General features: G+C 45.9%; 1 protein-coding gene across 2 annotated transcripts in view; it reads left to right on the top strand.

Moving 5' to 3' along the window:
* The window catches only part of TTBK2 (tau tubulin kinase 2), a 206,603-nt gene that overhangs the window by 68,638 nt on the left and 121,144 nt on the right, over positions 1-16,821 (top strand). For both annotated transcript variants that reach the window (XM_090033330.1, XM_090033332.1), the window contains exons 4-5: positions 14,719-14,792; positions 15,376-15,516. In XM_090033330.1, coding sequence (XP_089889456.1) covers positions 14,719-14,792; positions 15,376-15,516 — 215 coding nt within the window. The remainder of the gene's footprint in view (positions 1-14,718; positions 14,793-15,375; positions 15,517-16,821) is intronic.

A 16,821-nucleotide genomic window follows, 5' to 3' on the forward strand; every position in this document is an offset into this window, starting at 1 on the left:
TTTGAGAGAAGATAGGTAAAGAAGAGGGGCAATTAGTTGGATTTTCACACAAGCCCTTTCTGTTATTGTGAATTTAAAATATTTCATATACCCCTTGCTCTGTCTGCTCTTGGGTCTCCTGTGCAATATAAAGTTTCATTTCTATCTGGAAGAAATTTTAGTCTTTGAATTTTCCTTTGCCTGATGAAGGGCATCTAGGCCTGAAAGCTTGCAACTATCTTTTTTTTTTTGCAAATACCTAGTTGGCCTATTAAAAGAGATTCACTCTTCAGAAGCATTCTGTTTTGCTTTAGGCAAGGCAGAGGTATAGCTGGCAAGACGGGATGTGTCTCCATGTGCTATTGCAGCTCATGAATAAACTGCAGAGCTTTTTGCTCTAGAGTTTATTGCTCCCAGGCACACTGTTTGAACATACGCTTGGGAGCAATTAACTCTGGAGCAATAGGCTCTGCAGTTTATTCATGTGCAGCACATGGAGCTGGCTTGGAAAAGCCCCAGCTGGCAGTGGACCCCAGGGTTGCTCCCTCCAGTTCAACATGCTGTGGAGGGGCTGGTTGAGGCACAAGGGAGCTTTAGTGTGGAGCTAGCTGGCAGGGAGCCTGCACACTAAAGTACCCTTGTGCCCCAGCCAGCCCCATCAGCATCTGCACATGTGCTACTGTGGAGTTTTCTTTTAGTTGTATTTACAGGTACTAACCTGCTGCGTATTAAAGCAGATTAAGGCCCCCACAGTGGGGCAGGGGCAGGCAGTGCACAGCTGGGGTGAAGTGCAGGATGGAACTGTGAGAGTGGCTTGTCTGGGGGGCATGGGGAGGGGATGGTGGCTCTCAATGCAGTGCACACCCTGGCAGAGTTAGGGGTGAATGGGGCCCAGGCTGGGCTGAGTCCTGGGACAGTGGGAGCCTGATGGTGCGTCCAGGGGCTGTCAAGGGAGCAGCTGGAGGCAGGGCAGCTGCTGGAGTGCTGCTGCCCTGCAGGAAGAGCAGTTGCACTGACAGGCATCCCGCTGGGCTAGCAGGCCTGGGAGAAAATTAATCAGGCACCAATTCAATTTACAACAACCACTTTCAGGCACCTGTACAGGCATTTGCCGCTATCGCACCCCACACCTCTTTCCCATGGTCACATGTGCGACTCCATGGGCTGCTGATGGGCCTTGCACCTGGCTGATTGCGTGCTGCGAGGGGTAGGCACAAAACACACTTCTGGCCCCCACCAGCCATTCAGACCCTCACAGCTCTGCTGTAAGGGGGTAGTGGCCAATCAGGAGAGCAAGCTGGGGTGGGGGACAGGGCGGTGCTGCAGTGTGCCTTGTGGGGGTGGCGGCACCCAGTGTGTCCCTCCCCTGGGTAAGAGGTGAAACGTGGGAATGTGTCAAGGGAGATGCCGCCACCATACCTCAAGGCGTGTTCTGTCCATGCCTGCCCTACGACCTTTTTAAGTACCCCTGGTGGTATGTGTACCCCTGGTTGACAACTTTTGGAATGGATTAATATGTCTTTTAAGAGACCAAGAATTGATTAATATATCCTCCAAGAGACCAACAGCCAAGATGCATACATGTTTCTTTTAGCATTTGTATTCTTGGCATATCCAGTGAATACCCTGTTTCTAAATATTATCATTGATAACATTTATTTATGTTTTAAGATATTTACTCTAATTTGTATGCTTGCTTGAGAGGGAAGAACACGAAGATACAGTAAACTAAGACACCATCATGCAGCAGTTGCAACACTCTGGAACTCTGGTTTATATTTTCCCCCAATGAGGTACAATATCTGTAACAGTGCAAACCCCTACTGAAAGAGTCACTGTAAACACTAGAATGTGAATCAGAACAACTTACCTTATTTCTTAAAAACTGTGTAGACAGTAGAAATTCCCAAAGATCTGGAAGTATTTTACAGCTTGTATTTGTTTGTGTATAATTATATTAAATAGGCATTGTCTACCCGATTTAACTGCATGAAACAGAGTCATCATTGGCCATATAATGAAAGGGGAAATCTAGGTACAAAAAGCAGAATCTACTGTGAAGCGCTGTGTTGTGGTCACTAAAGAGATGCTTACTTTTATGTATAAGTCAAGAAGACCTAGTGCCACATCAGAGCTCTCCCAAGAAGCAATACTGTCTAGGAGCTAAAGGAAGAAACTTAGCATCAGACTTGGTTGGGTTCTATTCCAAAATCTGTTCCTGCCTAACTAGCTGTGTGATCTTAGGCAAGTGATGCCACTTTTCTTTGCATCCATGTCCTTGTAAAATGCATAGAACAGTTGCCTTGTACAGTGGTTTTTAGTCCTCTCTTAAGAAGTTAAATAGTAATATAAAGTATTATTTTATTAAAAACTATTTTTAGGTTCTGAGCTTTTCTTTTTTGAGAGTATACTCAAAAGAATGCTTCAGTACACCTTTTGCCCAGAAGTATAAATAGGGTCTAGATTCAAACAGATTAAATTAAATTCACTGCTCCACTCCCACTGCTCTGTACTGATCATACAATGCAGCTATAAATTCTGCGGTTTGTAGGAATGGTTTAAAGCATTCTCTGCATACTAGAGATTCTGGCACACATTTGTTTTCCATCTTAGAGTTTCCTTGATTTTTAGAGTTGTGTCACCAACAGCAAAACCACAGTTGTTTATAGGTCATAGGGAAAGATGCAAAAAATGAATGAGGGAGTGTTTCACAATGACAGTTTGGTAATGTGGTATACAGCTTAATATTTGTGAACTAAATTTGCAGCTGGCCTAATGTTTAGTTCAGTGCTTGTCACATGTTATAAATGTGAGGCACCCTTCTTTTGGCTTGGCACCCCTCTATATATTTTATGAATTAAGAAGCACCCTATTTAAAATGTATTCATTATAGTGCTTGCCCCTGTGCAGAGGGGCCAGGAAGTGGGGGCAGGGCAGTGGCCAGGCAGAGATGAACCTGAACCTGCATTTATCTCCTCGTGCATTTATCTCCTCATATCTGCTAATCTTCTCACACCTCGGGGCATACTTCAGAAGAGTTTGTGGCATCCCAGAGTGCGCCAACTTCTAACTGGGGCCTGGAAGAAGACTTGCATTTACATTATATGTCAGTAAAAACATACATCAGTCAAGAAGTTTGGGTGTCAGTTAAAAAAAATTGGGTTGGCAACCCTGGTTCTAACCACTAGATCATGGGCAAGGCATTAACCAGACCTCTCTCCAGCCCTCCTCTTAAAGCTGGCTCACTACACCTTGCATTTAATAATACTTATTGGACAAAATAGATAAATAGCATTCAGATAGCCTGGGCTTATGTTCTCAGAAACTAACACCTAGCCCCTCCCCTCACCTGCTAGGGCAGTACGTCTCTCTGAGCCATTCATTGTATAGTTTGTTCTCTTTCTAGCCCTACATTGGTCCCACCTTGCTGCCTATTGAGCCAGTTTTAATAGGAAGGGTGGAGCATGTTCTGGGAAATGCCTAACTTTGTGGCCTTGTGATTAGAACACTTTGCTAGGAAGCGGAAGACAGGTTCAAACCCCTTCTGGGCTTGGGGCACCTAGAACCAAGGTCCTCTGTTCTCTAGGTAAGTGCCTAACCCTTTGGCTATTGGGCTAAAACAGTGGTGCTCAATTATTTGACTTCACAGGCTGAGTGACTGGCACAGGGCCAGTTTGCAGGCTGGATCAGGATGTGCATGCCAGAAGCAGGCCCTGCACAGCCTCAGCTGGCCCTTGCATGCTGTGATCGAGCCCCATGTGGTGGGGTCAAGTGCTGGGGCTTCAAACTACCTCCTGCCCAATTCCGTGCATCAGGATGGGACCCTGCACACCATGGTCTGGCCCTGTGCCATCCCTGCCTAGCCCTACACACTAGGATTGAGTCTTGCACCACCCTGTCCAACCCTGTGCTGCTTCAGGGTCCAATCCTGGTGTGGGGAGCCAGGAGGGGTGGTCCTGGACCTCCTGGGCCGAATCCTGGTGCACAGAATGGCCCTGTGCCACACTTTTGCCCTGTGGGGCCAAAAGGTTGAGTACCACTTACTTAATGAGTGTACAGTGTTTCGTAGACACCCCTGTCTCCCAAGTTTTGTATCTATTTGAAGAAGTTGGCAATAAGAATTTTGTCTGTGCTTACCAGAAAGTGTCTTTTGCTTTCAGTAATAGTCTGCAGATCCATTTTGATTGGTGTTTCAGCCAGCTTGCTGCATGAGGGCCTGTGACAGTAGGTTACATTTCTATAGAATAAAGCACCTCTTATTCTTGCCACAAGGGTACAGAATACACAGGGCCAAGGTATAAAAGAAGAGTCCAATACACAAATTTATTTAACTAGGCTTAACCTCTCTCCATAGCTCATGCAGATCCAGCTTATTCTCCATATCTGAGTTGGAGGAACTCTATACCTGAGGTGAGGAAACAGGCTGCACTCTTTCCAGCATGCTTGTCTTCTCTATGTGAGTCTTCTCAGTGTGTCAGTTTTTTCTTTCCTCTTTTTCACTGACTTTGTAGGCAGCCTTTTCGAGCTCACCCAAAAGCCTCTTCCCATTTTATAGGACTGGTCCTTTAAATAATCTTCCTCCTCTCACTTTTACCAGAACAACCCTGTTGCTAGGGCTAGAACTGTGATACCTCCCTTTTCAAAGCTGTGACCCTTCCTGTTGTGGTTGAGATGTGCCTTAGTAGGCCATTCTTTTACCTTTTCTCCTTGGTTATTTAATCATCATATTACTGTCTCCCTTGACTTCACTGTAAGTTCAGGCAAGCAACGGTACAACATTGATTATGGGAACAGATTTTTCATATAATATTGATAAAGAATATTAGAGACATTTTCCAAGGTCATCACAATGTATAACCTTTTTCCACAATAACGAAGCATAAATTATTTTGTCTTTTGCTGAGAGCATTTCCTTCTGTATAATTCACCTTGTTCCATTTTTTTCTCCTTAAATTTTGTTTATGATTCCTTCCACTGTTTTGAATATTCTTCTCTTGCTATGGTCCCCTGATTTCCCAGCTCTTCTCTTTCAAGGTACATTCTACCTTGCAACTGTATCTTACAGTGTGCAGACAGAAGTGACAATTTTTGCTCCATCTGGCCATAGAAAGCCATCTAGTATGACCAAACACAAGTCCATGGCTGCAGACTGCTTAAAACATGGTTGGTGAGGCAAAAATCTGAACCCTCATTGCATGAGGGTTCAGATGAAGACTTTTCAAAACAGTCTCTTCTGTAACTTGTGTCTGCTTGCCTGCCAGCCTCCTGGCTGTTTTCAAAAGGGGAGAGGGAGCAGAGGGAGTTTGTTTTGGGGTTGGTTTTTTGTTTTGTTTTTTTTTAGCTGTTGGAGGGTAGGGCAGGTACACTGGAGCCTCCTGAGATGGTGGGGATCCAGTTCACCCACCCCACCCTCCAGTGCTGGCTGCTCCCCTTCCCCCTCCCATTCTGAGAACAGCCTGGGCTGGCAGGGGGGAGGGACTGTTGCTAGGGGAAACCTGCTGCAGGATCAAAGCCTGCAGCTAGATTCCCTTCCCCCCTGGAACCAAGAGTGAATGTGCGTTTGGTCCAGGGCAGGGGTTTTCAACCTTTTTAAACAAGTATACCCCTTCTGTCTCAAAGTTTCAGCTCATGTATCCCTTTATATTTTTTTCTTGTTTTTAAGGGGTAGAGAGGGAGCAGATTGAGTCCCCATTGGGGAGGGAGAGAGTGGGGCTGGGGCAGGGGTAGAATGCAGGATGGAGCCGTGAGCAGCTCATCCAAGGGATGTGGGGAGGCCAGGTTTCTCCCACTGCTAAATGCACCCTGGGGGGGCATGTGCCCCTGGATCTGCATGTGGGGCAAGGGCAGAAGGTGCTGTGGGATAGAACCAGGGTTGTGCTGGACTCTTCCTGGATGGGGCTGGGCTGCACTGTGCTCAGAGTGGGTGGTGCTGGGGGAGGGGCTAAAGGAGGGGCTGCAGCCACTCCAGAATTTGCTGTAGCCCCCCTAACTTCCACTCCCACTGCTACCACTGCCTGCCCTGAGCACAGCTCAACCCAACACCCTCCTCCAGGAACAGCCCAGTGATGCCCTGGCCCCAGCCTGCAATGACAGCCCACCATCACCCCACATGGAGATCTGGGGATACACGTCCCACATGCCCTTTTGGGGTGCTTATAGTAGTGGGAGCTGCCCTGCTCCCTCTGCCCCCCTGCACATGGCTCAGCCCTGCATCCCACCCTATCTGGGCAGCCCCTGTGCCTACCCCAGCCCCATTCCCTCTCCCACTGCTGGGGCCTCAATCTACCTGCCCCCCACTTCACACCCCCCTTCCCTCACAACAGATTTACCAGCCAGACCTGGCTACTCTCCATGCTTCCTGGTTGCACTCCTGGATGCCTGTGTGCTGCGTACTTTTTAAGTACCCCTAGGGGTACACAAAGGGATCACTGTAACTCCGAACGCTTCCTGCAAAATGTACTGATTTGCAACGGGGAGCTGAGCTTTTCTCTGCACCCATAGTTTCCTTTTTAACGGGGTTGCAGTTGTGTGGCAGGAGGTTTGGTTGTCTGTTGTGATTGAGAACTGAGAAAATGAATTGCCGTTGAAAACCGTATCTGAAAGCAGCAGCATTTCACAAGTGTTCCCTCATTTTTTCACAGCGGTTCGCATGTAATTACCCACCAATGGCTGTTAATACTTGAAGAGTAAATTAGCTACAAAAAACGAGAGAAAGCTTAGAAAAATTATCCAGAATTCACTACTTTCAATTCAGTCATATCAGTGTCCTGACCACTGCTCAAACAGACCATTAGGGGATCTTAACCTGGGATTTATAAACCAATTTCAGAGAGGTTACAACCATTCTCCCTTCATTTTTGCCAGAGGGATGTGGGGATTCCAGTATTTTTTTCAGTGTCAACATGAGGTGATGATAAGAAGGCTGTTAGTTGCTAGATTGAATTGTTATGTATTGGGCTGGGAACATGGAAGAAGACAGATTTACAAAAAAGAAGGAAAGGGCCCTTCAGGCATTTGTTATTTTTAACCAGTTTGTACTCCTCTAGAAATGCAGCTTTTAAACATCCCTTCTGTTCTAAATTTGTTCCGTCTTTCTTTCTCTTCTCCTTGCAAGGGATTGTCTGGCTGTGTTGGGTGCTTCTAGGCTAGTACCCCTCCTCTCCTTTTTGGTCTATGCCTTGTATGCCTATTTTCATAATTTGCTCAGCTGGTTTCAATGCCCCTGTTTGAAGAAAAAAAAAAGTTGGGTGATATTCATAACTCCATGTATTTTGAAGAGCTCACTAACGTACTAATTTATTTCTAGCACAAATGTATTTCTAAATTACTGTTACAGACTTGTTGATAGAAGCTTTGATAGTTTTTTTTTTCTTGGTAATAATGTCCTGCCTCAAACTTTGTGGCATAAGAACAGTTTAATTCTCGACATGCCTCCTCTTTTTATTGATATGGAACTTATCAAGACAGAAGGTCTTTAAGCTGGCAGGTTCTGCCACATCCAAGAGGAGTAAGAATCCTTGACTCAGTTATTTTAACTGTGTTAGCAGATCCTCTCTGCTGTATGGCAACCATCTCAAATTTTTACAAGAGTTAATTTCAAAACCATTTGTGTCACTGTCTGGAAAGAGTTATTGCTCCAATTAAAAAGTGGTTTCTCAGGGCAGCCAAGGTTTTGTACACCTTTTATTGCATTTGGCAGATAAAGTAAAAACATCTCCAGCCATGCTTCTACAGAATGCCACAGTGGCTATAAAATGTATTATAAATATTTGCGCTGAGACCTTATTATCTGCAAACTGCAGCAGAGAAGATGCACAATTGCATTTTGGGAAGTTTGCTACAGACACTTTTCCTTGCAAAAGGATATTGTGTACAATATTGACTTTTGGGATAATGATTTCAACCATAAGGAGATGGTTTACTTAATGTTTCTGCTTAAGAGGTTAATTTAATTTAATTTTTTTATTTAAATGTTTTACTAACTTTTTTTTCCTTGCTTCCATTTGAAAGAGGAAAAAAAAAGTGGGTAAAGTTCATGAGAGGGAGAGATTTGAGTATTGTTCAATACTGATATTTATAAAGAAATGTGAGAATGTATTTAAGGGAAACACTTTGTTTCACCTCCTTTCCTTTTTAAGGTTCCAGCTCTACTATTGAAGATTGTATTTTACAAAGAACCCCTTAAGACTTCCTCATGCCAACAGCAACGAAGAAACAATTCTCCCAGCAATTAAAGTGATAGTCTTCATCAGGTCAAAGGATGTATTTGGTAGCTGTGTTGGTCTGAGACAAAAAGAAATGCAAAAATGTAGAACTCTTGGTTCAGAGATGATACCTTTTATTAGACCAACTGAGAAATTGCAACAGAAAAAAATTATTTTTCCGCAAGCTTTTAGGCTCGTACACCCTTCATTAGGCTAAGGGAAAGTTCAAGATGGTAAAAGGTCCCCATATGTAGGAAATAAACATCATATTTATAATAATATAAATACACTTTAGCTGATTTTGGATTCTAAACTTCATTGCTGAACAGCAAGAAAGAGTTCTACATCTCCCCACCTCTCTGGTATCTGACAACAACGGGGAAGGAATCTTGCTTGATCTGCACAACAAGGAGCACCTCACAAAGACACTCCTATGGACCCAGAGGGACAGATTTCCAGCTACAGCTGCTTCTGTTCAAAAATTAATTTTTTCCCCATATATGGAGACTTCTTACGATCTTGAACTTTCTCTGAACCTGATGAAGCGTGTGTGAACCCAAAAGCTTGCAGAAAAAACATTTTTTTTGCAATTTCTCAGTTAGTCTAATAAAAGGTATCATCTCTAAACCAAGAGTTCTAGATTTTTGCATGTCTTTTTATCAGCTGAAGGTAGATGAACACCAGGGACTCTAAGCCCGCTGGGGGATGGGGGGGACTACTGCCCCTGCTGGCCCGCTGAACAGCTCTTGCAAAGCCAGCGGACCAAGGCACTTAAGGGGGCACTTAAGGGAGCCCACCCCTGCCCCAGCCCTGGCACAATCTGTGGGCAAGGCAAGAGCCCCCAAGGGCACACTTGCTTCCCTGTACACTAATGCCAGGAGCCTGGGCAACAAGCAGGACAAGCTCGTCCTCCTGCTCAGTGCAAAGAAATACGACGTCATTGGGATAACGGAGACCTGGTGGGACTCCACCCATGACTGGACCATGGGTAGAGAGGGCTATACCCTATACAGGAGGGATCGTGTTGACAAAAGGGGCAGGGGTGTAGCTCTCTATGTGAAGGAAAGCTACATGTCCCTGCAAGCTGATGTTGGCGACCGGCATGGACAGCTAGAGACCCTCTGGGTAAAAATTCGTGGGGAATTCGGCACAGGACACAACGGTGGGAGTCTACTACAGACCTCCCACTCAAAGTCCTGAGCTTGACCAGGAGTTCGTCCGGGAACTGACTGAGGCCGCTTGCTCCAGGACCTTGGTTGTCATGGGTGACTTCAATTACCCGGACATCTCCTGGGAAGATCACTCAGCTAAATCTGAGCGGTTGCAAAGCTTTCTCTCGTGCGTGGATGACTTCTACCTGACTCAAGAAGTCTATGCGCCAACGAGAGGCAAAGCGCTGCTTGACCTGGTACTGGCTACGGGGGACGACCTAATCGGCGACCTAGTGATTGATGGGAAGTTGGGTGACAGCGACCACGAGCTGATCACCTTCACCATCCGCCGTAAAGCTGGCAAGTCGGTCAGCAACACAGAAGTCCTTGACTTCAGAAAAGCCGACTTTGACAAGCTCAAGAGGCTAGTCGGTCAGGCCCTCGGGGACCATGACCCCAGGGAGATGGGAGTTCAAGAAGAGTGGTTGCTTCTCAAGGAAGCGATCCTCAGTGCACAAGCTAAATCTATTCCAACACGGAGGAAAGGCAGCAAGAAGGCACAGCAGCCGCCCTGGCTCTCCAGAGACCTAGCGGACCTACTGTGGCTAAAAAGGAAAGCCTACAAAGGATGGAGGACGGGATTCACCTCCAAGGAGGATTACTCCGCGCTGGTCCGATCCTGCAGGGAGCAAACCAGGAAAGCCAAGGCTGCAACTGAACTCCAACTAGCTTCAGGCATCAAGGACAACAAAAAGTCCTTTTTCAGATATGTGGGGAGCCGGAGGAAAAGCAAGGCAATGTTGGACCCCTGCTAAACCAGATGGTGCAACTGACAACTGACGCCCAGGAAAAAGCCAACCTATTAAATAGGTACTTTGCGTCAGTCTTTCATCAGTCACACGGGATGCCCATGCCTGCTATGGGACAGGGAGATCTGGGTGAGGGGGATCCCCTACCCTCCATCAATGCTGACCTCGTGAAGGAACACCTTGAGAAGCTGGATACCTTCAAGTCAGCTGGCCCTGACAACCTGCACCCCAGGGTACTCAAGGAGCTGGCGAGCGTCATAGCCCAGCCCCTGACACGGATCTTTGAAAACTCCTGGCGCTCTGGTGTAGTGCCCGAAGACTGGAAGAAGGCCAATGTGGTGCCGATCTTCAAGAAAGGGAGGAGAGTGGATCCGGCTAACTACAGGCCCATTAGCTTGACTTCTATCCTGGGGAAGATCTTAGAAAAGTTTCTTAAGGAGGCCACCCTTGAGGGACTGGCCCAGGCTAACATTCTAAGGGATAGCCAGCACGGGTTTGCTGTGGGTAGGTCTTGTTTGACCAATCTCATTTCCTTCTATGACCAGGTGACCTATCACCTGGACAAGGGAGAAGAGATTGATGTCATGTATCTTGACTTCAGAAAAGCTTTTGATCTGGTATACCATGATCAGCTCTTGGCCAAACTGGCCAGTTGTGGCCTTGGCTCCACCACGATTCGCTGGCTGGGAAATTGGCTTCGTGGTCGGACCCAGAGGGTTGTGATTGATGGCAGTCACTCATCGTGGTGCCCTGTGACCAGTGGGGTCCCTCAAGGCTCTGTCCTGGGACCCATAGTGTTCAACATCTTCATTAACGATGTGGACATTGGAGTTAGGAGTGGACTGGCCAAGTTCGCCGATGACACCAAACCTTGGGGCAAAGCATCCACGCCAGAAGATAGGCGGGTGATCCAGGCTGACCTGGACAAGCTCAGCAAATGGGCAGACGAGAACCTGATGGTGTTTAACACCGAAAAATGCAAGGTTCTCCACCTTGGCGGGGAAAAACCTGCAGCATCCTTATAGGCTCGGCAGTGCTACATTGGTTAGCACTACAGAAGAAAAAGACTTGGGGGTCATCATTGACCACAAGATGAACATGAGCCTCCAATGCGATGCTGCGGCTAGTAAAGCGACCAAAATGCTGGCTTGCATCCATAGATGCTTCTCGAGCAAATCCTGGGACGTCATTCTCCCCTTGTACTTGGCCTTGGTGAGGCCGCAGCTGGAGTACTGCATCCAGTTTTGGGCTCCACAATTCAAAAAGGATGTGGAGAAGCTTGAGAGAGTCCAGAGGAGAGCCACGCGCATGATCAGAGGTCAGGAAAACAGATCTTACGATGACAGGCTGAGAGCCATGGGACTCTTTAGCCTGGAAAAGCGCAGGCTCAGGGGTGATCTGATGGCCACCTATAAGTTTATCAGGGGTGACCACCAGGATCTGGGGGAACGTTTGTTCACCAGAGCGCCCCAAGGGATGACGAGGTCGAACGGTCACAAACTCCTGGAAGACCGTTTCAGGCTGGACATAAGGAAGAATTTCTTTACTGTCCGAGCCCCCAAGGTCTGGAACAGTCTGCCAGCGGAGGTGGTTCAAGCACCTACGTTGAACACCTTCAAGAGTAAATTGGATGCTTACCTTGCTGGGATCCTATGACCCCAGCTGACTTCCTGCCCTTTGGGCAGGGGGCTGGACTCGATGATCTCCCGAGGTCCCTTCCAGCCCTAATGTCTATGAAATCTATGAAATAAACAGTAGCATGAGGATGGTGAGGTGAGCATGGAATGAGCCCCAGGCACTGCCTAGGGAAGGCTCCTCATGGTCTCTCTCCCACTCTCCATCCTCCTACACATTTTGGCACTGGCAATAAGCAGCAGCAGTGCAGGGGGATCAGTGGGAGTTCGCTGCTGCTGGGAGGAGGTGTCACCCTGTTGGGTTTTTTGCCATTGGAAAAAAAAGGAATTTTCTTTTATGTTTGACATTCATGTCTGTGTCAAATAAGGTGACATCTTCCCCTCAGCAGCAGCAAATTTCATCTGATGCTTCTGTCAGCTGCTTGCTGCTGGAGCCTCCAGAGCCAGACCCTGCAAAGAAGGTAGAGAGGGAGGGGGAGGGGAGGACTCCCATGGGTACCGTCTTGGCCAGTTATACCTCAGGTTGTAAATGAAGTAGGTGTGTCTGAAAAATCCACTGATAACAAGAAAAAACTTTTCTTCACCCTACATTTTAACATATTTTTTGCTGTTTCTTTTTATTTACCAGCCCCTTTTCTCCACTAACATGTTCCATTCTGGAGAAAAACCATCTCACCAAAAGAGCAAACTTGCCTTGAGTCAGAAAAGCAGTAACTAGCTTTACCGGCCAAATCTGTGATCTTCTGTTTTTCCTTCACGGCAAACAATGGCTTGCCATCACCCTCCAATTCACCCTCCTGTTTGGGGCTTACGGCAGACCACGATCTGACAATGTTATGGGTGGTCAGGCTTAACTTTATTAATGAATCGTTAAACGAAACAGACTTAATCAATGGTGTTATGTCCACCAGTGAGCACGCACTCACCAACGTCTCACGCGCCCTAGCGACGCGTGAGACTGCTGTCGTGTCTTGCGAGGTGTTTCTGGGGTTGGTCGCCGGGATCAGGTGGGTCTGGCATCCTCCCCTCTGGCTGGCCGGGCCGAAGGTTGCTCCGAGTTCGAACCGATCTGTGACTACGTTCCGTCGGCGCACAAAGACCCTAAAGTTCATAGTGTAATGTCTTTTATACCCTTAGTGACGCAGGATGGTCTGATCGCGTGTGGCACTTCTTCATTGGCCCGGAGCGGTGACTGTCACATTACTAACAGATGCTGGATTTTCCCTTGGGAAACCCCATGTGGACAATCCCGACCACGTGTTTCTTGTGCAATTGCAACCTTAGAGTCTCTAATTTACTTAACACCTGTCACATAGACACTATGCAAGCCTCCAGTTGGCATATACGAACATGGCCACTTATTAAGCATACAAAAGGTTATATAACACATGACAAGTGCAAAATAATTACAACATCTACTTTTTGTTTTTTTGTTTTTAATTTGATTTTGTTTACTAGTGACACTAACTTTAGGACAGGGGTAGGCAATGTTTTTTGACCAGAGTGCTGAAAAACACCACAGCGCCTACCTCAGACAGTGCCGGAGTGCTGGCATGGCAGAAAAACAATCTGAGGGCAAGGGGTACATGGCAGGATTCTCTGCTGCCCCTTGCCCGTCACCCAAAGCCCCTGCCCCACAGCCCAGGCTCTCTAGCTGCCAGCAGCTACCCCAGCTCTGAGTAGCTGCTGGACCCCAGGCTGTCCCAGCAGGGCTTGCAGCATCCCAGCTGCCTCCTGGGAGAAGCCCGGGATCCCAGCTGGCAGCGTGTGCGCCTCGGGGCAGACAGTGGAGCAGTGCAGCCCGCCCCGAGGTGCCCGTGCAGTCATCACCAGCACGGAGCTGATGCCAGAGCTGTGCAGCCTCGCACAGCTGTTTGCACTCTGCCCGCTGCTTGCTGCAGCTGCCCAGAGCCTGGGCTGCCTACAAACAGCTGCGTTAGGCTCATCACCTCCGTGCTGGGAGCGAGGGAGAGACGAGGGGTGCGCTGCCTCCGGCCCCTGTCCCACTGCCCGCTCCGCGCCAGCGCAGAGCTGATGCCGGAGCCTGGCACAGCTGTTTGGAGTCTCCCAGCTGCAGCTGGCCCCGGCTCTGGGGAGTTGGTGCCAGCCAAGATCCTGGGCTGCTCCCAGCAGGCAGCTGCGACGCTGCAAGCCCTGCTGGGAGCAGCCTGGGCTTCATTGCTGACAGCAACGAGCTGGGGCTGGCTGTGGCGTGCCAAGCAAAATGGCCTCATGTGCCACGCTCGGCATGCGTTCCAGGGGTTGTCAACCCCTGCTTTAGGACTTTCTGGATCATTGGGAAAACACTTATTTCTGAAGATGTCATAGAATTCGGAATTTATTACCTGATATACTTGAGATTTGGTAGAAACATTTTACCATGTCTAGAAATCCCATGTACTAATGTGTACCTAGTATATCTTTTGAAATATTACTTTATTTGTTAACTTTGGGTCAGAGAGGGAGCAAAAACTGAACTTACAATGAAAACATGACAGCTCTTTTGTACAAAGTCTAGTTAAGTGTAAAATGCAGCTCTGATTCAGAAAAGACAATCAAATGGCTTGAGAGACCACCTTTAACCTGTCCTACTGCCACAGTTGAAATCCACAGAAAGAAGCAAGGAATGAGCATTCTCCATGATGGGTCATCAGCTTTGGAATATAATGCTTTCCTTCTCCAGAACAGCAAATTTGTTGATCTTCCAGGAAACTAATATTTATTTATTCAAGTGTTGGAACAAATGAAGCTTAAGGGGAACTCATTTTGTGGGGGAGGCAAATTTTATTTTATTTGAGTTGAACTTCCTTTTTACTGTTTTAGTGTGATTTTTAAGCTTAGTAGAAGCACCTGTTTTGAATATTTTCTAGTTTAATCATTTATACAAAGAAGGACAGAGAAATTAGTTGTTGGCTTACTTGTTTCTTTTTCCCCCTTTCAGGGAAAGACCATGTATGTAGATTCATTGGGTGTGGAAGGAACGATAGGTTTAACTATGTGGTCATGCAGTTACAGGTGAGTTGTACTGAATGGCTCTTAAATGGTTGATTTCCATCCCCCCCCCCACCAGCATGTATTTAACCAATAGTAAGTGAGCATTATAGCAAGTAGACAATAATCCATTTTTAAAGTGGGCTGCAGTACCAAAGTAAATTGAACATTTCATATTTTCATCATCATCCTTTGTTAGAAAGAAGAAGGGTCACCTCTTTAGAATCACCTTTTATTTTACCGAGGGAGTTGTGGTGCTTTCTGAACTACTTGACACCCCTCTGAAAACTTTAATTGAAGTTGGAAGATAAAGCATACCCAACTACTAATGGAATGACATAATTCAGATTGTTTGGAAACAAAGAATTATATTCTCAAAACGCTCTAAATTTAAGGTATTGAAGACTTTGAACAATATATTTAGAACACTTTTGAGATGTGGTGTCCATGAACAGGATAGGGCTGATTGAGGGATTTTTTTTATTGCATGTGAGTTGTACTGCAACTTTCAATTGAGAGAAGAATAAGTGAAAGATTCATAAACATTATCTGTGAATGTTGGTTTTGGAACCAATCCTGAAAAAAATACTCTTTTTTTTTAAATCAGGGCCGGAACTTGGCAGATCTGCGTCGGAGTCAGTCTCGAGGAACCTTTACCGTCAGTACCACTCTGCGACTGGGACGACAGATCTTGGAGTCCATTGAGAGCATTCACTCAGTGGGATTCTTGCATAGGGACATTAAACCAGTGAGTTCCTCCTTAAAACACAGTCAGCATTGCTGGCGACCTTAGAAGAGTGGGCAGTCTGTTGGATGGTAATATGAAAAAGTGAGAAGGGGAAGAGAATTGGAGGTTAATCTGTCAAACTGGCAGTGCAGAATTTATTTAATTAGTGTTAGATTGCAGTTCCTGTAAATGGCCATCCTCTTCACAGTAGTTCTCAGTTAGTGTCACAGCTGAGAGATCGAAATGTTAGGTAGCAATACCTCCTGCCACAGAATAAAATTTGATTAGTGAGCATTTGGATTATGAATGCAAGCATTTGATGTAAGAAAACAAAAGGACTAGAATTTAACCATTGGAAATATGAGTTTTAATAGTTATAGTATATTCTTAATTCATTTTAATTTAACTTGAGATATGGAATGTATTTCATGTATGAATAACAAAGGGATACAAATCATCTCTGTGCAGGGAAGAAAGAACTTGGTATGCTGGGCTATCTCAAGCTTGAGTTTTGCATAGAACTCTCTAAAAGTAGCTTGTGGTTGTTTAGGCAAAGGGTAGATTCAGAATTGTACTTGGAAAAAACAACATGTGCTACATAATTTTGAGAAAATGACTCTTCTGTTATTGATCATTTTTGTTTGAAAGTTGTATCCCCCTTAAGTTTTCAATTTCCAAAAGTACAAAAGAAGTTGAAACAGTAGGAGATTTAAGATAAATGATGCAGTTTAACAAAGGACTAACTTCTCATAGCCTTTATAATGAAGGATCTGTCTGAATACACTTTTTAAAATAGTATTTTAAGCACTTAAGTAGTATCCAAACCACAGAAACAAAGAGCTACACCTACTACCCTTACCTCCTAAGCTAGCAAGGATGAAAAATATATGGATCTTTGGTAAAATAAGGTTTTTTTTTATGCCAACTTCTGCTATGGAGCTTAAATCAGCATCAGCTTGATTGGTCAACCCTTTCCAAATAAGCCTCCTGGAATATTATTTTGTTTTATTATTCTGTCGTCTTTTTTCTCATTGTAATCCCCAGGGGTTTAAAAAAAATTCTCATGGTCCACACTTTTATAGTTTGGGAATGTATGCTGTCACTTCCACTGAGAACTTCTATTTCAGACAAACTTAGTTGTTTCTGTTAGTACTTGTCCTGCAAAGAAGGAAATATTTATAAAGATATCTCAGCCTTTCTAGGTTGGTCCTGGCCTGTGCAGACCTTCTTTATATTATGGGCTCCTATACACGTGCAGGGAGGCTGCTCTGACATGCTGTAATTACAGCACATTGGACCAGACTCCATTAATTGAGTCTGCTGGAG

This window comes from Crocodylus siamensis, chromosome 2 (genome assembly GCF_052110815.1).
Source record: "Crocodylus siamensis isolate JL-2025a chromosome 2, ASM5211081v1, whole genome shotgun sequence".
NCBI classification, from domain to species: Eukaryota; Metazoa; Chordata; order Crocodylia; family Crocodylidae; genus Crocodylus; species Crocodylus siamensis.